Source organism: Dermacentor albipictus, chromosome 10 (genome assembly GCF_038994185.2).
Source record: "Dermacentor albipictus isolate Rhodes 1998 colony chromosome 10, USDA_Dalb.pri_finalv2, whole genome shotgun sequence".
NCBI lineage: Eukaryota > Metazoa > Arthropoda > Arachnida > Ixodida > Ixodidae > Dermacentor > Dermacentor albipictus.
The window spans coordinates 28,587,737-28,612,966 of record NC_091830.1 but is presented as its reverse complement, the minus strand read 5'-3'; the positions used below and the strand labels follow the sequence as shown (position 1 = coordinate 28,612,966).

The 25,230-nt window shown below is 43.8% G+C and overlaps 1 protein-coding gene and 1 non-coding gene across 3 annotated transcripts in view; one reads left to right on the top strand and one right to left on the bottom strand.

Annotated features, from left to right (window-relative positions):
- Positions 1 to 25,230, bottom strand: part of Noc1 (Nucleolar complex protein 1) — an 88,192-nt gene that overhangs the window by 9,750 nt on the left and 53,212 nt on the right. For both annotated transcript variants that reach the window (XM_070526482.1, XM_070526481.1), the window contains exons 3-14: positions 24,325 to 24,436; positions 20,974 to 21,165; positions 16,153 to 16,220; positions 14,760 to 14,963; positions 13,587 to 13,784; positions 12,584 to 12,847; positions 12,097 to 12,276; positions 10,531 to 10,722; positions 9,162 to 9,328; positions 7,228 to 7,416; positions 4,470 to 4,655; positions 3,652 to 3,856 (exon numbers count right to left, since the gene is read on the bottom strand). In XM_070526482.1, the coding sequence (XP_070382583.1) occupies positions 3,652 to 3,856; positions 4,470 to 4,655; positions 7,228 to 7,416; positions 9,162 to 9,328; positions 10,531 to 10,722; positions 12,097 to 12,276; positions 12,584 to 12,847; positions 13,587 to 13,784; positions 14,760 to 14,963; positions 16,153 to 16,220; positions 20,974 to 21,165; positions 24,325 to 24,436 (2,157 nt within the window). The remainder of the gene's footprint in view (positions 1 to 3,651; positions 3,857 to 4,469; positions 4,656 to 7,227; positions 7,417 to 9,161; positions 9,329 to 10,530; positions 10,723 to 12,096; positions 12,277 to 12,583; positions 12,848 to 13,586; positions 13,785 to 14,759; positions 14,964 to 16,152; positions 16,221 to 20,973; positions 21,166 to 24,324; positions 24,437 to 25,230) is intronic.
- On the top strand, positions 735 to 807 carry TRNAW-CCA (transfer RNA tryptophan (anticodon CCA)). The gene has a single exon. It is a non-coding gene; the product is annotated as a tRNA-Trp (tRNA).

The following is a 25,230-nucleotide window of genomic DNA, read 5'->3' as shown; positions in this document are numbered from 1 at the left end:
GTGAGAAGCGTTTCAAAATGTAAAGAGCAATTAAACTTTTCCTGGTACAAACAAACATCAGCCTTTTGTTCCATCAATAAATCGATCAGTTTCATTTAGTATAACACTGGTAACAACAAACGGACAAAGTTGAAAACATGTTTTACCAACTCCATGAAGTGTGATCAAAGCTATGAATCATGCCAGCTGACCAGAACAGCAAGCCAGAACTCCCCCTTGCCCACCTGTCATTTTCCTGTGCACAACACCAAATGAATGGCGCCGCAGTAGCTCACTTGGTAGAGCATTGCACGCAAAATGCCAAGGTTGTGGTATCGTTCCCCACCTGTGGCAAGTTGTTTTTTCATCCACTTTGATTTCCATTAATTTATTGTTTCTTTATTTCATTTCTTAAGCTTAAGTAATTTCCCCTATGTTGTCCTTGGTGTCAGCGTTTGTTGGCTTCTCATGATATGACTAATAAAAATCGGGTCCCTCGTTTAACTCCCTTTCTTCTCGTTTATTACGTAACGAGGGTCTCATATCTGGCAACATTGATGCCTTCATGTAGCATGTGTGGGTTTATTGACCAGTTGCCTTCACGCAAAAAGAGGACATTCTCGTGACACCTGCGGCAGAAAGGACGTTCCACTTCCACTGCCAAGGTTTGTGAGTGGTGCGCTGGCTAACACTCCCAGGGTTTTGCTAGGAAACATAAATAGTTAAATACCCAAGAAAGTGGATGGGGAAATGACACCGCAGTAGCTCAATTGGTAGAGCATCGCACGCCAAATGCGAAGGTTGTGGGATCGTTCCCCACCTGTGGCATGTTGCTTTTTCATCCACTTTCATTTCCGTTAATTTATTGTTTCTTTATTTCATTTATTAAGCGTAAGAATTTCCCCTATGTTGTCCTTGGTGTCAGCGTTTGTTGGCTTCTCATGATATGACTAATAAAAAACGGGCCCCTCAGTTAACCCAGTTTCTTCTCGAACATTTATATCCTGTGCAATGAAATGAGAAGAACCACAGAAAGATAACAATTCCTTAGCATGTTTTCTTGATATGCGAGAACCACCTGTTACAATTTTGTTATGTTGCGGGTGTTTATTTACCTTCAAGGTTTTAAAATTTAACCAGTAGTGTGCGAAGAATGGGCACAAATAATTCAAAGATTGTTTGCACACTATATTTATGGCATTTTGCACACTATAGGGGGCAAGCTCCAAAGAATAGCTGAGACAGCTAATCTTAACATTTGGTAACATGTAGGTTTTGTCTAAAATTCACGGACTACTAGCAGAACTGATAGTTGGGCGAGTTGGTACGAATTCATAGTAAAATATTCTTGCGCTCTTGGGCCAAAGTTCGCGCTGGAACCGACACTGTGTCCACCTGCGAAGCTGGCAGCAACGAGAGCCGTTTCCCGACTGGTTCCTGAGGAAGAACGTGCAAGGTGTGTTTCTGAATGTGTAGACGCTATAGCGAAGGCAAAAACTGCATGTGTGAGTCCCAACCGGCTCAACCTAGTAGCAGGAGACTTGGCTTCCAGAGGGTTACGTGTTCTTACCGCCGACAAAGAAGGATATTTTGTTGTGCTACCCGATGGCATGTTTCGTGAAAAAGCTTGTGAAGCTATAGATAAAAATTTCAAGAGAACTGATGTTAAGCCTGCCAAACAAAAACAGCGTGCTATTGAATTACTGCATTCCCTTAATTTAGAAAACTTATGTGCCTCAGTGAAAAAAGCAAAGGGCTTGCATCTTGAAGTGTTTTTCTCACGTAAAACGCACAAACCTGGAGAGCCGTTCAGAGCCATTGTCACTGAAAGAAGCACCTGGCAGCAGCAGGTAGCATCGTATATCCAGAAACAGCTTTCCTCGTTAAGAATCCCAGATCCGTTAGCAATCTGTAATTCTGAGGCTGTTGTACAATATTTGAGGGAAAACAAAACAAAGGGATGCAGCGCCTTCAGTGTCGACGTACAAGATTTGTTTTACTCGATTCCCCACACAGAGCTGCTAAAAAATGTTAAAATGTGTATTTGTGAAGATAATGATGAAGTAAAATTTAGAAATGACAGCGGAACAACCGTGGAAAGCTTTATGGAAATTCTACTGTTTTATCTTAGTTCTACGTTTGTTGGTTGGAATGAAGCAATGTATGTGCAAAAATCAGGTATATGTATAGGCTCCAAGGTAGCGCCAATACTAAGCGACATTTTTCTAGTTCATGTTGACAAAAGTATTCACAGTGCTTTAGGAAGCTTGGCAAAAATTTTCCGATTTGTTGATGATTTTTTGGTTATTTTTGATGGGAATGAACATGGATGTAATGTGGTTAATGTACTGAAAGTGTTCCACGAATGTGGCCTAGGCCTTAAGTTTACCCACGAGATTGCTAAAGAAAAGGAACTACAATTTCTAGATCTTTCTCTGCGATTGCTACTTGATCACACATGCTGGATGTACAGCCCTAGATCAAAAAAGCCCATATTACACTTCAAATCAAGACATTCGAAGATTGTAAAAAGCGGAATTGCAGTGTCTTGCCTTCGGGCAGCGTTGGTAAAATCTTGTTGCCACCGACTAAAAGAAAGCTTTGCTAATCAGGTAACTAGACTAGCCTCGGTGGGATTCCCGGAACACATTATAGTCAGAGCGGCCGAAAAGGTAATAAGAATAGTAAAGGGTGTACATCATACAGATTCAAGGAACAGGCTTAGCACAAACAAAAAACGCCTTGCAGTTGTACCTTACGTACATTATTTTTCCCATGGGCTAAAGAATGTTGCCAGCCGGTATGGCGTTGAAGTCGTTTTCAGCGCTCCTAACAAGGTGCAAAAACTGTGTCAAGCTATTTCCAGAAAATTAGACAATAAGGTGAAAAAATGCAGCTGCGGTATAAAAGACGATAAAAAATTCACAAAATGCAGAATAGGTGTTGTGTACCGGCTTCCATTGACCTGTGGCAGCATGTACATAGGACAAACCGGTCGGTGCATAAACACCCGTCTAGAAGAACATGAGCGTTCCCTTGGTAAAGAAAATCATTCGCACTTGTCGAACCACTGCATTCTATGTCATTGTGATCCGATATTTTTTAACACTGACATTTTGTTTTCAGATAATAATAAACTAACACGTGAAATCGCAGAAGCATTTCATATCAAAAAGTGCGCTGAAAGATGCATAAGCCAACCATCGGTTGTAATCACTGAAAATGAATTCGCTTTCTTAAATACTGGTTGAACCTTCTTAATCTGTGTTTAATCTATGTTTTACTGACCACTCTTCTTGCACATGCTCAGCGCTGATAGCTAAGGTATATATTTTCTGTATCTTTCCGAAAATAAAATAGTTGTGAGTAAGCGCTCGTGTGTCCCCTTCACTGTGTCCTTGTCAATTGTGCGCGCAAGAATATTTTACTATGAATCACGGACTACTAATTGTGTGCGCCACTAAGTCTACGTAAATTATGTTACAATTATAGTGGCTGGTACTCTGATCCTCAGGTTAGTATCAGTTTTTGTTCTTTTGTGCATTTGATATTACTTATAAAGCATTATGATTCCTTCAGGAATGACTGAACTAGGAAAGTTAAGAGATTGTTAAATGCTGCCATAGCAGAAACAAAGAGTAAGCTCTAACACAAGGCCAAATCTAGACTGACCTTGCTTCCAGAGAAGGCCGAGGCAAAGTCCAGCTCTCCATCGACGCCTGGTTCGAACATGTCTAGGACCCGGCCGACGTCGTCGCTGGCCACGCTCTCCGCATCAGATGCAAGCTCCTCCTCGTCCGCCTCCTTTTTCTTCTTCTTCTTGTCTTCATCCCCAACTTTTTCGGCCTTGCGTCGCTCACGCTCCTGCTTGAAGTACCTGATCACCGAGAAGGAAAAAAGAAAAAAAAACCCATGCAACTGTTTGATTTATTCTACAAGGGCAGAGGTTCGACCCTTGTACAACATGGTTACAGAGTTGGGAAGACTGTTTTATATTTAAGAAATAAAAGGTTTTCCTCTTTTGCAGAGGGGGTGCTATGTCACAGCAACAATGCCTATAGAAATACAGTGTGTGCTACTTTAACATATGCCCCCCTAAAAGAAAATAAAGCGATTTTAGGTCTGTATGTCAAAACAGTGATAAAAATTGTGGGCTTCAACATTCCTAAACTACGCAGTGGTTTATAAGGGATGATACAGTGGATGGCTCCAGATTAATTTCGGCCACATGGGGTTGCTCTAACGTGCACCTACATCACACAAGCGTTCTTTGCATTTTGTCCTTATATAAATGCAGGCTTTGCCAGGATAGAACCCATGACCTTGACTTGAGCAGCACGACACCACAATCAGTGGGCTATTATGGTGGGTTTTATCAAAGGGAGAAATCCATGCGTGCTAAACACTCACATGTAACATTTAACGGTAAACTGAACTGTACATTCAGACCGGTCAGCCAGAGTTGCAATTCAAGAGTGCCAGCCCCTCACCTGTACAAGAAGGTCTCCTCAGGTGGAATGTTGGCCTCGACCTGTTGCTGGTACTGGCGACTGAGCACGTCCATTTTGCGCACCCCCTTGGGCACATACTGCCTACGCTTGCCGAACACGCTGGCAGCCTGGTCCTCCATGATGGGCTCGTTGGCGCCGGTTGCCTTGGGGTTTCGGTATACAAACCTAGCGTTTGGAAGGAGAGAGAGAGACAATATTAATAACAGGGAAACAGGACAGCACAGATTAAAGAACAGGCATTGACCGCTGATATTCAAGAGGGTGCAGGATCTCACTCCTGTGTTTTTACCGGAGTGAACTGATGGACCGTGCAATGAGTGATGGATAAAAAAAATGACAGGCGTAATGGATACAGGAATGCCGAAGTGTGAATTGGTGAGCAAAGAGGGGTAGCCGATATTCTAGATGAGATTAATTAAGAGGGAGAAATGGAGTTTGAAGAAGAGAATACAGCAGATTATTGGTGGTTCTTTACAGAACTAGTGCCAAAAGAAGGAAGACGCAGTAAAGGATGATGAAGAACTAAGTTATGCGATAAAATTAGGCCATTTCCAGCCATAGGGTGGAGTCTAGACTAGATTAAATTGGACATCACTGGCAGAAGCCCTCATTTGGCAGGGGCATAAAAGATGCTGATGGTGAAATAACAGACCAGTGATTCAGTGTTTCATGCTCTGTACAGCAGCACTTAGGCATAGCATTTGACAGCACTGACTGCCATGCTAACAACACCTGTAGCAGCAGCAAAATCACAACCACTACCACAATCAAGTTTGAAACACAAGACTTTCCAAATAAATGCCCAGTTATTACAGCCCTCTTTCGAAGAAAACAGCCATACTTAACATTAAAGATATCACTAAGGCTATACAGATTAGACATCACACATCAGTAGATAATACTGTGCTTTTTATAACCCCTACCAAAAATGCAAGCAATTTAAAACAGCAAAGTTGGGGTACATGTTATATGTGAATTTCACCATGACATGTGGCTTCACAACAGCGTGAATTTTGCCTTGAGATGTAGCCTCATGGTAGCCTGGCACACACAGCCGTGAAATTTCCATGGGCGGTGTTTTTGGGTGATATCTTTTGGAGAGAGTTTCACTTTCATGAAACTCGGCACCAGACGCGTTGAACTACATGACCAACAGCATTCTTAGCACTGTGCGACAACAGCTAGCTTAGCACAGAACCAGAAATGCTGTAAGCAGTACGTATACGTGGACTTGTTTGGTGAAGACTCACCCAAGATCTTGTGAATTTGAAACTATATCCCCGAAAATGATTGCCTGGGAATACTACCCCTGAGAAGCACTTTGCTGCAACGTGGACTTGAAAGTGCTTGCCACTGATGATGGTTATCACCATGTTAGCCCTTTAAGGCGCCTTGTACACAATTGTGTACATTGTATTTCTGGTGTTTTTTTTCACGTTTAGGGCGCGCAATTTTCTATTAGGTTGGCTTTAGCGCATTCCCAAACTTTAAACTGACAACCATGTGCATTTTGGGCGCCATATGTCACATTTCGGTGAAGATGTTCATATCAAAACAAGAAATGGCGGACGCTGGAGCAGCAAAGAGCGGTGAGTCACGTTCTTATTTTTTTAGAGCCGCTTTTTTTTATTGTGGCAAGCGAAAAAAATTAGACGCGCTTGTGCATCATATGAAGTACCGAGGAGTTATAATTTAATCCATTCTGAGGAGATGACCGAACGCTAACGCTCGCACGCGCATGTGTACACGATTGTGTACAAAGCGCCGTGGTCGCTGCAGAAATGAAGAACGCTGAGAGTTGCTTTGATTTTCTTTCCAGGTTTTTTGGCCATTCGTCGTTCTTCTTTCTACAGTGAAAACAAGCATAAGAAAACCCAAAAGACAGATGAAAGGCTTTTGGAGCTCATAGCTGATAAATGTTTCAGACGTCAGGGAAAGTGACGAAGAAGAAGCCACGGGTGAAGCGACCGACGCCTGCGTTGAAGCTGCGTTCACCCACCTCACAGAAGAGGAAGATGCTGCTGCAGGGGAAACGCAAGCTGAAGAAGTGGACACTGAGAGTGCTTTTTCCTTTTGTGAACCTGGGTACCTGCAATTCTTTGCTGGACTACCACCGCGACAATCAAATGCTGCCTAGAGCTAAACTCCTATATTTGATGAATTTTCGCTTGCAAGCTGCCGAAGCATTAATTAAGTCGGTACTACCCGCGAAAAAGCGTGGAAGGCCTTCTCTTGCAGAGATCCAAGCACCACAACCAAAGATAGGGCAAAAAAGCAAGAATATCACTTCCTTGCACCGACGTGCACTACGACTCCTTTGACCATTGGCCCGAATCCCGCGACCAGAAGGTGCGAATTAGGTGGAAGCTCGAGAAGTGCACACGAGGCACCCGGATTTTCTGCATGAAATGCGCCGTGCCACTGTGCCTGACGAAAGAGAGAAATTGCTTCCTCGCATTCCACAAGTGAATTTTGTGACCACTGAGGCGCTGTGTACACAATTGTGTACGATGTTGCAAATAATAAAGTTTCATGATAACTTTCAAGAATTCGATGGTTTCGTGTTTCATAGGTCCCAAAAAGAATGTTTATATATAAAAAGATTTTTTTCTATGCATAATTGCAAGTGGCGCCTGAAAGGGTTAGTGATGACGATTAGCACCGCAGTTCCACAAACATTAGAAAAGTGATCAGCCAGAGCATTAATGTGCCATTCAGAGTACACTTCGTTGCTCACCTGTCGAGGAAGCGTGACAGAGTGAAATCCTGCAGCGGGTCACCAGGGTATGCAACGGGCTGCCCTCGCAGGATGCGCTCGGCAAACAGCGCCACTGACGGGTGGTGGTGGCGACTGAGGTGACGCAGCTCCCAGGCAGGGCAGAACTCCGCACCACAGTAGAGTGGGTTGCGAGCCAGAGGGTCATACCTGCAAAAATAATAATATGAAGTCTGCAAGACAAACTCCAACTTTCACAGAAAGAGCTGGACTTGTACTTTAACGCACATGTTCGACTACTACGGTAAGACCTTGTTGATTCAGATTTCATGGGATCGTCAAAAATGTCCAACTTGACCGAATATCAAATTATTGAGGGTATCAAGAAAACAAACGAATGCGTACTACGTCCGCAAGCTTTTATTTACTGAATGAACCGGCACATTCGGCTTCTATTTGGCACAAAATCATTGCGGAAGCTGCAGTTCTCTTCATCTCGTGACTGATTAGCGCTCACTGCAGTGAAGGCCTCGCGACTTCTTCCCCAGCGCAGCCACGGCATGTGCGTCTTTATGAGATGTGTTTTTTCACTACCACGCACACATCAAGATTATTTTTTGGCCAGTGGTCTGGTCACCAACAAATCGTCCATTCATCACGATGCAGCCAGTGCTCTTCATCCTCGACAGGTTTGCACTAAGTAAAAACGAAAGTACTCTGCCACAAACACCACTAATGCGTGCATCGAGTCAAAACTAAACTACTGTTTCTGGCAACAACTGCGGACAAAACAGCGGTCACTATCGGTGCGATCATGGATGGTGACTATGCAGTTATGAAGGCATGCAGCCGATACGCTGTCATGAGCGGCAGTAAACTCAAGAATAAAGGCCTATAAAGGCTTCAATGGCACAAATAGGGACGAAGCGTTCCGGCGTTTCCATCATTCACATATGATTTCCGCTGATGACTATGGCAACGCGGACTCCGCTGCTTCGTTTAGGTTGGGTGCTAGCGCTGTTTTTGGTCATTTGTGTCACACACTTCCGGCGCTCCGCGATTGCCGAGCTCCAACAGTTGTCCGAATTAATTGATGTGAGGTCAAATGTGTCCAAATTAACAAGAGTTCGATTGCATTAAATAATGCATACACATGACGATACCAGAGGACGAGTTCGAATTATGTATTTTCCAAATTAACAACATTTTCATGCACTGCCTTAGCTTGAGATCATCAGCCATTATGAGCATCTTATGTGGAGCCACGATGAACACAACAATCATGATTGCGACAGTAAGCCTCAGCATTCTTGATCATAATTTGTGACTGTCATTTGTAATAGAGCCTGGCACTCAAGATGTATGGAAACATTAGTTGAGCGGATATCTAACCGATGTCAGAAAACCAAAATTTAAGTTTTGCGATATGTACAGTTTGTACAGGTGCTTCTACCTGACCAGAGCCTGGCACTCAAGATGTATGGAAACATTAGTTGAGCGGATATCTAACCGATGTCAGAAAACCAAAATTTAAGTTTTGCGATATGTACAGATTTGTACAGGTGCTTCTACCCGACCAGAGAACGTTCTGTCGAGCTCTTGACTGCATTGAGGTTTGTAGAACTACCGGGTGGGTAATCGGACCATTCGTGATATGGAACAGTAGCTGAAGAGAGTTCTTCCTGGTAAAGAACGTTCTAGGAATCAGTGCGCAAAGCAAAGGCTTCGATCACAGGAATATGAAAATATAGGTTCCAGAACAGTTGGCACGTCTGAATATAAACAACATGCACTCGAACAAGTCAAAAGCTTCCTTCCTTCTCTGCACTAGGTCCTTTTCACTGCGTCAACATGGCGATACATGCAGACTGCAGACCTTAAAGAGCTACTGATCCAAAAACTCCCCTAAACCCTCAAATGCTGCACGGAAAAAAGTACCAGAAGGTGTCACGTACCCAGTTCTCCGTCGCCGCTCCACTGTCATGGATCCCGACTCGTCAACAGTTGTCAACTTCGTATGAACCCAAGAACCTGTGCTCTGCTTTTCGCTGGTTGTTCCCGTCCGACTGCCACTTCGATCTGACCGTGCTGACTTTGCAGCATCTGTAGCATCCTCATTGTCCTGACGAATAAAGAACACACACATGATGTCTTACATGTCAAAAACATGCAAAAACTTTATATGCGTGTCGTCAACGAAGATCTACTGCTGCTATGCTTCACCTTACTGCTGCTATGCTTCACGTTACTTCACCATTCAGGATTATACTGTATACCGCACTGCCACAACTGCACTGCTTTGCTTTCTGCAGGTGACCACTTTAACTGCATTATCATGGTCACCATGTTTACACTTGGTGCAGAATGCTCACCTGCTATATCGGCAACCCTGTGGGCACAGTTATGAACAAGAAGAAGGGGAACATAGGGGCCCGATTTTTTGTAGTCACAATCATACGAAGCCAAGGAAACCATAGGGCAAATTATTTGTTGTACTTATTGAAGTGTAGAAAAAGTAAAGGGAAGTGGATGTGAAAGGGGAATAAAAGTGGGCAAGTTTTTTCGTCCACTTTCATTTCCCTTTGCCACATTCTTCCCAAATTTCAATTAACCTTTTCAGTGTCCGGTTCTTGTCAGAGGCAACGCAGTGTTGTGCTTTCTTTTTCTCTCAAATATTATAAAACAAACACAATGGGTTATTTTTGGTGAAATTTAAGAAATGACACAGACAGTAGCAAATGCTCTCTTGGTCTGGTCTTCACAATCCTATTTGACAAAAAGAGTGTCAAAAAGAACATGGCAGGACAGAAACGCAGATACAAACTGGTGCGTCAGTAACACATAAAGGGTTAAAACAACAAATAATTTCCCCCATGCTTTCCTTGGCTTCACAAGGTTGTGAGAGCACAGTTGTTACTTCTATAAAATGATGGGCCCACGGTAATACGACTGAAAGCACGCAACACACAAACAAATTGTAAATTTGTAACCTGACACGAGTGCCGCAGAATGCTCTGGAATGAACAGTGATGCGCACTCGAGCAGTAAGATTAGCTTCAGCCGCCAACTGTGCTCACCGATACCGTTGTCACAAAAGTAAAATGTTAGGTCACGCAATATTTTCATTTAGTGTCCTTTGAAATGTTGTTTTACTTTCTAACTCGCTGTCACAAGTAAACTTCTGTGCTACTACCCATTTCAGAGACACATATGACACAGAAGAGGCTTCAGACAAAAAATTTTTGAAGTAGCACAGAGACAAAGCACAGATAATACAGTGAACAAGCACAGAGATAGTGCAAGCACTACAATGGTGACACTCACACTATCATCTGGAGCATCATCATAATGCTCTCCATCACTCTCATTGTCGTCCATTTGCACAGCACACTCAGGGGCTTCGTTGTGGCTGTCATCAAATGTCCGAGCATCGAGAAGTGTTGGCCGTAACTTGAGAACTTCGGACACGAGGAAGAGAATGCCACAAGCCAGATGCGGAGACCGGTACAGGCACGCCTGTAGACCAAAAATTGAAAACAGGGTTTGCCACAATGTAATAGGTCATCACGTTTATCACATTACATCGAAGCAGTTTGTTATGTTGGTTTCGAAGCATTCTTGGATGATTCTCAAAAAAACACGAGCGCAACTTGTTTCACAAATAAAAAAAAGAAACAACTTCAATGCGCCACCCGTAATTCTGTGACTATGTTTCTGTCTCTCGTAAGTTTCAGTTTACCTTTGCGTCATTTACAGTAGAAGCCCATTGACAAGTTCTTCAAGGGACCACGTTAAATAAAAATGTAACATACAGGAAAACATAACAGCAAGGAAGAGCGGTAATAGCCACAGTAATGTCAGAAACAGCTCTGAATGGTAGCTAGTGGATTTATTACATGTCTTGGCACTCGTATTGTAACCAGGGATGGCATGTGAGGTTATGTACAATTAAGGGACACTACAATGGTCTATCACAGTGCCCCCTTTCCACTCTTGGTATGATTCACCGTATAACAAGGCTCTATTGAGATGAAGCTGGCAAAAGAGAACTGGCGATTGTGCAATCCAACTATGATCTTTGCAGGCACCAAAATAAATGTAACTCTGCGCTTTGTGGTTCCCTGCAAATTTTAACCGACGCACACTTTTTCGGGTGCTTCACCACCTGCTCTGTGCACATTTTCTCCCGATGATAGTGATGCCCATGGATTGTAAACTTCGGCTGCTTGTTACAATGACTTCGTTGCTTGTCACAACGTATCAGTCACTTGTTGCCATATGCAGATCACTTGCTGCAGCACATCAATCACTTGTTGCAATGTGAGAGAGCAAATTTCCCTCTGCACCACTAAACTTACGTGAAAGCTGCATTCAAATGCAACACAAGATGCGGGAAGATTACAAAATGGAGCCGTATCAAATGAAAATATAATACGTGAAAGTTAATAGGATTTAGGTCGGACTGTATAAGCATGACATAGCAGCCAGGAAAAATGCAACAGCGAGGAACGTATCAATGGGGTTACATTGTATACTTTATTTTATCAGCTAATCAATAAAAGAAAAGTTGACTGAGCAAGAATCGTGTTAAGCTCACAAAATTTTAATCTAATTGCTCATCTATCTTTTCGTAGACTTGTTGAAATGGGTTACTTAAGTATATTCAAAAACAGCACGTTATTATATGCCGCTAAGGAATCCTTGGAGGTAAATGTCTTTCAATATTAATGTTATTCAAGAACACTGCGTTGGAGTACAGAGGCACAAGGACAGGTATGGTGTGGCTCTGTGGACACAGAGCTTTTACTGGATTCTTAAGTTGTCACTGAGTGCAGCCATCACAAAATATGCTCCCAATATAAAGAAATGTGGCCATCATAACGCCATTACCTGCAGCAGTCGCTTTAGAAATGCTTTGACCCGATTGTTCTCGGTATCCCGCTTGAGCGACTTGTAAAGGAGGTTGAGGAACATGGTCTGGTGGCTTGAATGCTCCAGCGCCGGGTCCAGCGCTTTTCGGTAGAGGGCCCCATAGAAGCGGTCCGACAGTGAGCTCTTGGCATCCAGGATCTAGCCACAGCCAAGAGGAAAGTGAAGTGTGAAGAGATTACAGCAAAATAAAATTACCTATGTGATTCTTCATCCTGCTGATGCGAACAAAGAAGACTGCCGTTAGCCAAGATGTGAAAGCCCATGCATTACCCATTCGACCATGGACTACCCAGTAACTTAGGCAGTGAGGAAAAAGGTTAGGTAAAAACACACGTATAAACATAACTAGCCCCCAGAAAGTGCGTGAGGTACCATAAGAATGCTAATGCATTAAAAGGAGTTAAGAAGTGCTGTGTACATCAGGCTTAAATGATTGTTCACTGACCTGGAAAAGTAGGGTCAGTGCCTGTACCGCGATGTTGAAGTCGGTGAGGTGGACGAGACGGAACATGAGATTCACTTGGTCGTCCGGCAAGCCCTCAGCATCACTTGCTCGAGCATAGGGGAACGCTCGGTTGACGCCCGTCAGCAGCACCTTCATGGTGCGAGCATCTGCCACCTTGGAACGCTGGACGCACTTCTTGAAGAAGGTGAAGTAGAAGGATACCAAGGAACGTGCCAGCATCACATCATTGTCCGAGAGAAGGAGCTGCACGAACAAGAGCACCGGGAGTGAGAAGAAGAAAATTCATATCTACTACTCAATCATAACACACGCTTTTTTTCTGATCAAGCTCACTAAAATATGGTATGCATAATAACACCAAGTAGAAAATCAAAACTGCAAATCTTTTTGGCAGAACCCATCTATGATGATTGTCTCAGTTAAGCATGACCAATTCGCACAGCATGCATACTTAATTCGTTTGGTTTCATTGTTTATGTATTTCAGAATCAAAATAACAAAACTCTGGGAACATGGAAACGTACGGGCACTGGCCAGGAACGTTGGTCAGGATCAAATTAACAGGACAACTGAATTAACAAGAATTGAATTAAATGCAGCATCAACAATATTGGGAGACAGAACATTTGAACCATACAAAAAATGAATTAAGAAAGGCATCCTTCAAAATGGAATATCGTGAACTTTCAACTAATGATCCCATCTTTGCAAGACATTAGTGGGCTGCTCAGAATACAACTCTCTAATCATGCCAATTTTCGGGAATCACATTTATAGGCACTGCAGTCAGAGGTGTTAATGAGTATTGAAAACATTTTTCAAAAAGGAATGGCAAGTTGAATGCCAAAGTTTGTCCATCACAACTCGTTCTTACTTTATAGAAGCAAACCAAACAGCACTGGAACACGTGTTACAGACACCTGTAAACATTTCCCTGCTCAATTAAACCATGCTTTTGGCAGAGGCACCTAACTGCACTCACCTGGCTGAGAAAGCAGAGGGCGTAATACTGGGCCTTCGGTGCCACGTTGGGACGGTAGACGAACCGGTCCACTTCGGTCAGTACGGCACCCTTCATGCGCGGATGGTGGTTGGTCAGCTGCGTCAGGTAGTGGGCCACCCGCGAGGCAACTGAGTGCATGCGGTCACCCAGTTTGTTGATCAGCCGTTCCAGCAGGAACTGAAAAAGGCAAGGTTGACAGAGAAACTAATGATATGCTAGAAGTCTTAGGGAGGTCCAGCACAACACAGACACTTTCTGGCTTTAAAAAATTAAATTATGTGGTTTTACATGTCAGAACCGCAATCTGATTATGAGGCACGCTGTAGTGGCACACTCTGGAAATATTTCGACTGCCTGGGGTTCTTTAAGGTGGACCTAAATTTAAGTACACGGGTGTTTTCGCATTTGGCCCTCATCAGAATGCGGTGGCCATGGCCGGATAACGAGACCTTCGGCCTCACTGTTCTCTGCACTTGCTCACAGGAGAAGGGCTGGGCAAGCGCAGAGAACGGTGAGGCTAGAGGTCTTGCCTTATATGCACCGTGTTACCAACGGCTTGAACAAGGTTGCAGATAGCATCATGAGACATCGTTCCAGCGCACAAATAAACATGGACAAGTAGAGAGGCACAACAAGAACACCGGACTTCGACTGAATCTTATTCACGGAAAACAGGACTTAGTGTAGACAGGGAGGCCCTGCTGGTGCACCCAACCGCTCAAACATATTTCCTTGAACCAGGCCACAATCATCAAAGACAGCAAAAACCAAATGAAGGCAAAAGTTTCACGTCACTCATGAACAATCTTGCAAATTTTCTGCTCTACCTAGCCGAAGCGACATGCACGTTGGCCCTGAGATAAACACGTCTTTCTTTCCCGAGCACTACAGAAGGAGCAGTGATGCATTAGTCTTTTTCATTAGAGATACAAAGAGCATCAAAAATCTTCCGTTTCTTTCTGAGTGCTGATGGTGTTGCTTGGTGTTCTACAAATTCAGTACTCAGAAAAAAAAGTCGACAGTTAGCGCAAAAACGATCGTTAGTACACATTGTGTGCTCTGCACTTGTCAGCTCTAAGTGGCCAGACCTGGTGAGGGGCCTTTAAGTGTAACCCCCTGCCCCACTCACCCTCAATCATGCGCAATACTCACCAGTTCTTTCTCAGGGTGGTACGTGAGCATGTGGAACATGCACGTGACCGCACGCAGCTTGAGCTTCTCCACCTGGTCGAAGGAGACCGTCTCCACGGACTGCAGGAACGTCGCATACCGCTGCTTCAGTAGGTCCTCAAAGTGCCAGAGGAGCAGCGTCCGGGACTCGACCGGGCCACTGCCATTCAGGCTCGCCAGGGGGCGCTGAGTGCATGGGTAGCCAGCGGGTCAGGTGACGTGAACATGTGAACTGGTCACAAGGCAGGCAGTAGGCCACACAATCATCTCAAAGTGCCACTTCCCCATAAATAAATTTGGCATCGCCTCCGATATCTTCAATGTGCCATGGGCAAGGCGTAATCTCGGAAATCATGCTGAGCAGCAGGACTAGTTGTCAATAATCTGGATTCTGCAACATTTGTGGCAATTTTTGATGGTGGCGCGTTTTTTTTTTTTCAATTTCGCTATAAAAAATGTATATTTTTGCGTCCTTTTCATGATGCACCCACTCACATTTCAAACGAAGTTTTGGACGGAAGCTGCTCTATCTCTAAACTGCCTGAAGCTAGGCTTTCTTATATCCAAAATTTCATTTTAGTATCAATCTTCACCTTAAAGGCCCAAAGGAATTGCACAAGGGAAAGTATTGACTCTGACTTCTCATTGACAGCTCGGCAAATTAATAATGATATTAAAACAATAACAAACAACGCAATCGGGTACGGAAGAACGTAGTTTGTTGATAAGTATAGGCTACTAGAATGAGCGTTTTATTATCTTAGGACCACAATTACATGGTATGAGTGCAAGATAACTTGTATACAATCTTTAACTAAAAATTTAATTCTGGGGATTTACATGCAATAACCAAATTATGATTATGAGGCCCGCCATGGAGAGGATTGGTTTTGGATTAGTTTTTACCACCTGCTGTTCTTTAATGTATACCCAATGGATGGTACAATGGCGTTTTTGCATTTCACCTCTATCGAAATGCAGCCGCCGTGGCTGGGATTTGATCCTGCAACCTATTGATTAGCAGCGTAACACTAAATCCACTATACAATCTTTAGTTGCTTAACAGTAATAATGAGCATAAGAAGAGGGACCTACAACAATCTACACAAGATTCAAAAATGCTGAAGTTGGCTTTTGATGTGCCAAAGAAAAGCAGGGGCTATGAGAGAGGGCCGTTGTAAAAGGCTCCTGGCTAATTTTGACAAGATTGGAGACTTGCGCAAATGTCATGTACATGAGCAATCGTGCATTCTGCCCCCTTAACGATGCAGAAATCAGGCTGACAACCTCGTGTGCTGCAAAAGCAGGACCTGCCCATCTGCCTAAAGTTTGACAGGGATTCAATTCTACTCCAAATGCTCTGACGTGTTCTCACCTGACAAAAGGCCTTCAACTTCTTATCAGGTACGAGGAGATCAGAGAGAAACAGGTCCCTCAGGGCATCTGAAAGTACCAATAGGAAATGTGTAAACATTGTATAGATACAAGGCATGCACACATCATAGCATGTGTGTATGTGCAATAGGCACATTCACCCTAGAAGCAACGACACATTAACACATAAGTACAGTATTATGAAAACATTCACTATGGTACCCTTACTACAACAGCAAAAACCTGTTTGTAGGTTCTTGGTATTAGATAGTACGTTGCAGTTTTGAAGCAACTATAGGCTGCCTCTTTGGGCCGACCATCTTACATACAGGGTCATGTCAGAATATGTGGTACAGTGGAAACTTGCGATGAGGAAATCCCGCCACAATGAAAAATTTCCGCAACCCCAGCAAACACACATAGCATTCAAGGCATTTCGCACCTCTCGACAACAAGATGTAGCTTTACTACAATTCCGCATAACGAAATTTGCTGGAACGTAACCTCACATATTACCCACTCGAGCAAGGCTAGCAGGCTTTTTGAAGCGGCACGCACGTTGTTACTGACATGTCACGACGGTTTTCACACACCTAGTGCAGTGTGTAATGTGCACCTCGGTGACAAACATGCAGCAAAAAAACAAGGAAATACTCGTACCACCGACACGGAATGGTTTATGGTGCTTGAATGGCAATCGCAGCATGGAGTGCCCCGCATCGGTGCAACGTGACTGAGCGATCGTCCGAGAATACGCATACCTTGCTTCGAGAATGCCGGTTTTGAAGCCACCCGACAGGCATCGTGTGCAGATTTGGCGTCGGGTGTAGATTTGCACGCAGGTGCCGCAATCTCGATCGACTGCCTTAGAGTATACGAGATGCGATCACTTTCGCACTCGGCGCCGGAAGCGTCGGAGGGTACTGGCAACAGCGTGCGCTGGAGAAATGCTGATGCATGCATGGAGTGTTGTTGCTCTGCATCTGGTGCACCTTTTACTGTCGGCAATGTGGTTCTATATTGAAACGTGTAATTCTTTATCCTTCTCGGTTAACCACTTTTCAAATGTTAAACACTATTCCTCAGCGCAAGACGCGCCTCCATGTATTGGAAGTTTCTTTAATGTTATTGATGGTGCCAACCGTTGTTTGTTGTCACCAAACATTGTGTAATCTGACTGTATGCACGAAGCGAATCGTGAAGTACTTTCTGGAAGACATGCGGGCACCAGCAATTACACTAGATCTTTCGACAAGTGGTAGAAGGCAATGTCCTTGACCAACTGATCAGATTTTAATGATCGCCGACTGTGTTCACCGCTATTGTTGTGCTTTGAGTGTAACTTGCTTTTGTGGGCAACAGGTTCACTCCCTAAAAAGTTAGTTAAGCTATTCAGTTTTGCTGCAGCGTTTTTTCACCGTCACTACCATGTGACAATGTCCTCGACCAAGCTTCGCAATGTAGGCTAATGAAATTTTGACAGCTTAAGTTTCGTTCTGCGATGCATTACCTATTTGGGCTGTCTCATTTTGCCACAATGAAATTCTCGCTAAAGCCAATCTTTTCGCATTCCCCGTCGATTTCGTTATTGCGAGGTTCAACTGTAGTGGCTGTGTATATGCCATCCCATAAGTAGAGCAGAACTTCATGAATACACTCCCAGTTCACATAATTCCATGAATCATCCTTTGAGAAGACCCCACCCCCTTGTTTCTTCAGACGGGCTCTTCTAAATACTCGGGCACAATTCGCATAGTTCAAGAAATGCCAACCTCCAGGAGGCATTCTTTGTTGTTTGTCAACAAAAGTAGAACCTCATTCATATTGTCACGTACGAGTTTGTGCCGCTGTGGACAAAATGACCTTGTGAGGTGAAGAGGAAGGTGAAGTGTCTCAACTATCGGTAGATGTGTGTTACCCTGACTACTGAGCTACAACCTCGCAGCAGCATATATTGTAAATACATATATTCCCCCCCGACCCCGTAACAATATGTTTAAAAAATATCAGCAGAACCCATCTCACGGTGACTGTCAATGGTAGTGCGCTAAGCATCGGACCAATAAGGGACACAATGTACTGCCACCCTTGAATCGAGTTATGTATGAAGTGTGCACTGCAGCTGCAGTCCTCATTTCCTAAGAACACTCAGCACCATCTACCGGTGCCGCCACGAAGCACACACGTGGCCTCCAAAATGCAGGGCACTCCGGTTCGTGTGAACACTGAGAATCGTTCCCCCGCTTGCCACACATTCAGTGACAGATACTCATTGACTCAAGTTGGCAAGAGGTTCATTGAAGAACGGTACATGTCCAGTGCATGCATGGCACAGCTCATTAAAGCATTGGTCTGAAAGACGTTCATAGCTAGTGCTCCAAGACGGCATCAAAGAGTTCCTTGGAACAGCGGTACCTACCACTCCTGCATCTACAATGACCCACGTGGCGTGAAAGAGATTCATCGAAGACGGGCACATACGTACACATTGCCACATACTCAGTCATCCAAATTGGTCCCGCGGTTGGTTATGAGCCCTGTTACCTCAGCACAGCAGCCCAACACACTAACCATTCAACCAGGGGCTACTAAACAGTGACCCAGGTAGGCAGGAAAAAGGTTACACACACACACACACACACACAGACAGACACAGACAGATAGATAGCCCCTGGAAAGTGCATGAAGTGCTCTAAGAATGCCAATGCATTAGACATGCAAAAGAAAAACATACTAAGTGGGAAAACGTACAATCCAAAGTTACAAAAAAATCTGGCAGCTTCAACTGTAGTTGTCATCTACGTAATGCGAAGCATTGCTCGAACATCTGCAGCACGAGATGCTGACAAACGCCAAGCTGGTGAGGCTCGAGCGGCCAGAGACACACGTCGTTTTTACAGCTTCAGCAATCTTACCTCTGTGCTTCTCTAATTCAGCCTCCGTCAGCAGCTTTTTCATTCTGACAAGACACGGGTGGGTGAGTTCTGTGCATAAGCTACTGCGGCGGGCTGCTACTGTTCGCGATTGCATGCACTTTGCACTTTTCCTTGTTTACATAAGATGTAGTAGCCAGAAAATGTATCATACAACTGCAGTCTCGTGATGTACTGAGCATTAGTGCCGAAAGATCGTGTTTTCTGGAAATGTGTCCACCAGCAAAAAAGAAGGGTACCTATATGGGGTCATTTTTTGTGTTCTCGATCTAAACGTTCGTGTCGGGAAACTGTATGGAACAGGATCGTATCAATGAGGTCCTACTGTGCTACAACCAATTAAAAGGCTACTGTCCAGAAAGGAAAGAAACAAAGAAAGAAAGAAGCTATTGAATGCTGCCCAGAACTATACCACTGCCACTTCTCCACTTAAAGCTCCAAGTTTGTATTCGGAAGATTTGTAATCTAATTTTTTTTAGCTTGACTAGCACTCTAAACGGAAACCAAAAAACAGAATTCTTTATACCATTTCTTCCGCTCGGTTGCTTTCTCTAGTATGGTTCACATTTTTTGACAGGTTTTCTGAGATTTCCAGGATATTTTCTCAAACTCCCCGAACTTTCCCTCACAAATCCAGGTTTTTCCCTCCTTTCCAGGTCACTTGACACCTCATAAGCCAGTACACTGAGCAGAGACTTCAAATAATTTTTAGATCTATACAACTCCTTGTGGCTTACACCAAACGCCAATACAACAGCAACATTTGATCCCATGCAATCAAGGTGCCCAACATACATGATATGAAAAGGAAACTGATCTCCTGTCAACATACCACCTATGCTAAGCAGGCAAAAAAAGCAAGCGAAAGATAGTCGGGGGTGCCACAGTGACTTTTTCCTCCCAAACAGCTTATCTCCGTGACATACACATCCCATGATTGTAGTCGGCCACGGAAATGGACATTTGTAAGGAAAACACAGAGCTTTTTTGCAGATGAAGCAACCACCAATGTGTCATGATACTCAACATGGCAGCACATGCACACCTAGCCTCCACAGCAAATCTGGATCTATACACAGGTGGTGTCGCGACCTGGGCTTCATTACCTATGATATACACTGGCAGAATCATTTCTCATCTCATCACTAGAGTTACTGTATATGCTCCCACAGAGAGCAAAGATGCACAAGGGTCTGCCATGCTGTGATTCTTTTTAACGAGGAAAAGCCACTCCTTGTGCTTGCTGGAGCCAGGTTAGTGAGCATCAAAACAACCTCTGGCGCTTTATTGTTGATCACTATTACTACAGTGACAATCAGATAACATTTACTGATTTGATACATAAACTCCACCTCCTTAAAAAAGTGATTGACAATATTGAAATGCATAAAATGTGCTGTTACATACAGCTAGTCTCTGTATCTAGCGTTTCTTTACCTGCCAATAGATGGTGCGACTAACCTTTGCACTGGCGTTTTCATGAGTAGTGCTTTCGTTTATGTGGAACAGAACAAGTAAACATCATCATTAAGTGTAGAAAGATTTAGAGTAGGCATGCCAATGACGGTCATCTCTGCACCAAATCACACTGTAAACAAGGCAGGGTACAATAGAGAAACATATGTAAGCGCTGGTGCTGGTCAGTGTTGGTGTTGGTGCTCTTGTCAGTGCTGCAGTGCGGTTGTAGAATTGGCTTCTCTGCTCCACGTGACCGGGCGTGGCGAGTGGCTGTGCAAGCAGCTCGCAGATCTGGCTCCCTGCGGGAGCCTATACATTAACTCTAATTTATCACTGTCGTCGAGACTAAATGTTATGTCAATCAAAGTGTAAAGAAACTAGTGCCTAAGGAAGATCTCCCACGCAAAGACAGCACAACGCTTACGGCTCACCCATTGCGAGGAGACACTCCTTCTTTCCCTTGGGAGTCACCATGGCCAGCAACGCGTCCACGCTCGCCAGGTTGTGCAGGGGACTCTCCTGAATCAACAGCGTGTGGGCAGCCACCTTGTCGGCAAGCACACCTTTCGACAGCACAGTTCGTACCCATCGCATGTCTGAGGCTCGGGCCCGTGACTCCCCGTCTGTGAAAGAACAGCGAGCAAGTTAGATCCATGAATTGTGCTTGGTGGTAACCTAAGCTTTCAGCACAAACTCACTGCTGCCTTTGTTCTTCTGTGTCCCCATGCTCAGAAAACATGGTCCCTGAGAAATGGTACTAATTTACGCAGAAAGTTGGGCTAGCTGGTGTTGATGCATTTGCTGAGACATAGTTACCAGTGCTAACAAGACTAAATGTCCTGTCCCAACCTTTTTCCGTTAGTCTTGTTGGCACTAGTAACTATGTCCCAGCAAAGGTACTAATTTCGCCTCTCTTATATATATCTTGCATCGCTACATTACCTTTTTACAGAAAGCGACAAAGTCAAAGCACATTGTTGCACACTGAATGTACAAATTAACACACAGAAAGATGTTCTTTTAATTATGCAGATCCTATACATTGTGAGTATCCATGTTACGTGGAGCCCTGTCCAGGTAGCCGGCTATCTAGCATTGCTTGAGGCCCAGCAACGTGTTTCCAGATCAAGGAGATCATGACGATGATAGTACAGCAACAACAGCATGGCAAGTGCTTCTTATCGTACTCCAGCGAATAAATGATACAACCTGCTCCATTACGACCTGAGTCTATCCCAAAGACAGTATGATGCTACACTGTGTTTGAATAGCACTAGCTGCTTGAAGTAACAGTCTGGCAAATGTACACCAATCGCCTAGGTAGTGCAGTCTAACACAAGGTCTCAAGGTACTAGCTGGCATGTTAGGAAGAATGGAAGAAACTGGCATGCATTCACTTTTACAAGGAACTTGATGTGCTGTTTGAGGCTCACAAAAGACAGCAGGTCGTCTGGTTGAATGAAAACTGGCGCTTAAGAATACATGCTCTCACTCATGCTATGCAATGTAACGGATAGGCTAGTCATATGAAAGAACTACATTGTCACGTGGTAGTGACAGTTGAGAAGGCAGCAAAACTGTGATCAACGAAATGATAGTTTTATTGGGCGAACTTGTGCCCTCAAAAACAGGCTACGCTCAAAGAATGATGGTAGCGGCGAACACAATCGGCGGTCATCGAAATTCTGATGAGCGGGTGAAGCGCGTTGGCTTTTATCCATCTGTCATCGAATGTTCCAGAGCAATCGCTGGGACCTGCGTGCCTTTCACAAAGTTGTACATTATTCGCGTCGCGCACACTTGCAATCAGATAACACAAGTTGCGGTGAAAGACAGTGGACGGAACCATCGATAACATTCCAGAAACTTCTTTTACATGCAGGCGCGTCCTGCGCTGTGCGATAACATTTGTTAGGCGGCGAGAAGTGGTCGCCCGATAAAGATAAGTGCATGTGTCAATATTTGACATCGGTACAAGAGAACTATGTACAATCGTGGCCTAATACAGTAAAATGTCGGTATAGCAGATACGGACATAACGAATTATCCGATATGACGAAGTAAATGTAAACTGTTTTTCGCCAATATTGGGGTGTTGCAAATATATGCTTATAACGAATATCGAACATAATGAACATATTTTTGTGTCTTTCCTGCTTTTATGTATAGAAAGGTTCAAATGTAGTTAGAGCACCAGGCTGTTGTTCTGGGAGACCGAGGTTCGACCTCACCACTGAACACTTGAATGTCCCCTTCAGGTGCTAATTGATCCTGTCCATTAAAATCTTTCAAAACAAAAGTGTACAGCTGTGGAACAGATTATGTATATTTAATTATACAGCGAGCTTTGTTAGGTTAAGAGAATTAGCACTCCATGCCATCGGGAACTCTCGACAGGAATGTAAAATATGAGAACTATGTATTTTGTGGCCAGCGTACTTGGAAAGCACTTATCCAGCCTCCTGATAAAAAAAAAAAATTGTGATGTAAGTTACCGTGAAGAACACATAAAGAAGCAAACCTGCCACATGATGACATACTGACACCAAGCACATACACTGAGTCATCTACCTTCCAACTCATTTTACTAAATCATTTTGCAAATGTTATCCATGTTTGCAGGACAGGCACAACCAGAAGTGTTTCAAGATGTATGTGAGATGTTTTAAATACCATTATTTTTATCAGTGCGTTTGCCTTTGCTGCACCACCTTGGCATGCATAATTGTGCACAGAGCATCTGGAGGGGATAAATTTTTATAAAAGAGGGAAAAATTATGTGAGACTAGGGTTGCTAACTCTCGAGTAGACAAAGTCGGGACGGGGAGAGGGAGGAGGCAAGTCACGATAACCAAACCTGCCAGTGCCAGAAGTCACAAGTCTACGTGCAACAAATTTGCCATGTCTCAATACCATGCCATGATTCAAAACAACAAAGGTGCTGTTGTCTGGCTAATACAGCTACCAATACAGTTAGAAGTGCTGTCAATGGTTAGGGCCTACAACAGAACTACAACAAGAACAAAAGAAATACGCTTTTTTGTTTATGATAGTGCAATCAGATATGATTGAATCAGATATGCGAACAAAATATGATAGTGCTCCCTGTCTTTCAGTAATGAGGACAAACTTGTTTACAAGGACACAACATTACCTTGGTAAACAGTTAAACTTCAACATAATGTTACGTAAATGAGCCAACATAATTTGCTGGCACTCTTCTACAAATTCCTTTTGAATTGGAAGTGGCGAGTTCACAGCTGCATTCTTGAATTATCCATTTAACATACCACTTATCATGCTGTTATGCTTGTCGCCAGGCTTCTGCTAGTCCAGACCACACAAAGAGGAATACATCCACTGGAGAAGCACAATGCATGTGCTTGACTACCCCTGCACCAGGAGTGGCCATGCAGACACACACACATTCAAATAGCTGCACAGGAGTTCACCCGACTGCTCAAGAGCCACCAAATTAAACGCTGAAATTTGCGAAACTCTCAGGAACATAGGCTGGCTTTTGATTGCTTGTTGTTCCAGCCAAAGAGCACTCGTTCAGTCTCCATAGATGGTAGGTCCACAAGTTAGCAAAAGCTAGCACAATCTTGCACTTGCTTATGTTGCAGCAAACCACATGAAGACCCACACAAGGTTCGGAGGCTGTAGTTCAAACATCTTTATGTTATGCTCTTTCATCCTAACATTGTTGTCTCCCTCTTTTTCAAAAATAATTTGTTACTTTGTGTTGCAAGTCACTGCTGTGCCTGTGTCAATGAGCTTACGTTTCTTGTAAAGTTCCTTGTCATGCTCAAATAGGGCTTCCGCCAACTTGCGCTTGGCTGAGACCAGTTCGGGAGGGTTGTCAGGAACTGTCGTGGAGTCCCCTACTGGAAGCTGCATAGATCAAATGATCGGAAAGGTCACATCAGTGACGACCATGGGAAGACCCCACAGAACTTATCAACTACTGACACGGTGTGCCGGTCCACCAACACTTTCACTCGCCTTACAATGTCCATGTTCAGTTTTCTTGAGTGCTTTACATATTAAAAAAAAAGCAAAAGAAAAACAAGTGAAGTGTAAAAGAGCTGAATTGGACTACAGCGAACCAGACCATAAAGTATTGCCCTTTACCTTTAAAGATTACGAGAACACTGGCAATGAAGATGACAGCAGCAGTACTTGTTACGACACCTTGTTGCATTTTGTTTAACCAAAAGTCCTACAAACACTTTTTCGATGGAGGGTGGTCACCAAGGAAAAATAACAAAGAAAGTGTATGTTAATCATAATGTTGCCATCACGGTTCTGTGTCAACAACTAAGTGGAATATGGGTTGTCAACGCAATAATAACTCTGTTCTCCTTGCTTAAACCAGTTCCACAAAAAGGTGTCACAAGCTCGGATGCTTACATTTACATAAGCAACATTCCGTAAAGGCACAACTTTCTAGTGAAATTTTCGAGTGACACTACTGCAACTGCAGTTACTGGACACCGGAAAAGCTTCTAAGTGCCTGGCATGACCTTTGATGCGAATGGTGTGCCTAATTGAGTGGCTTGAATAGGAAGGATGAGGAAAGAAAGCTTGCTCAAATGCTGTAGCCTCGACATTTATTCACGCTCTCTATGACTTCTTCCTGCTTGGACACCATGACATCGTCAATAGCCATTGTCGTCTTTGAATAA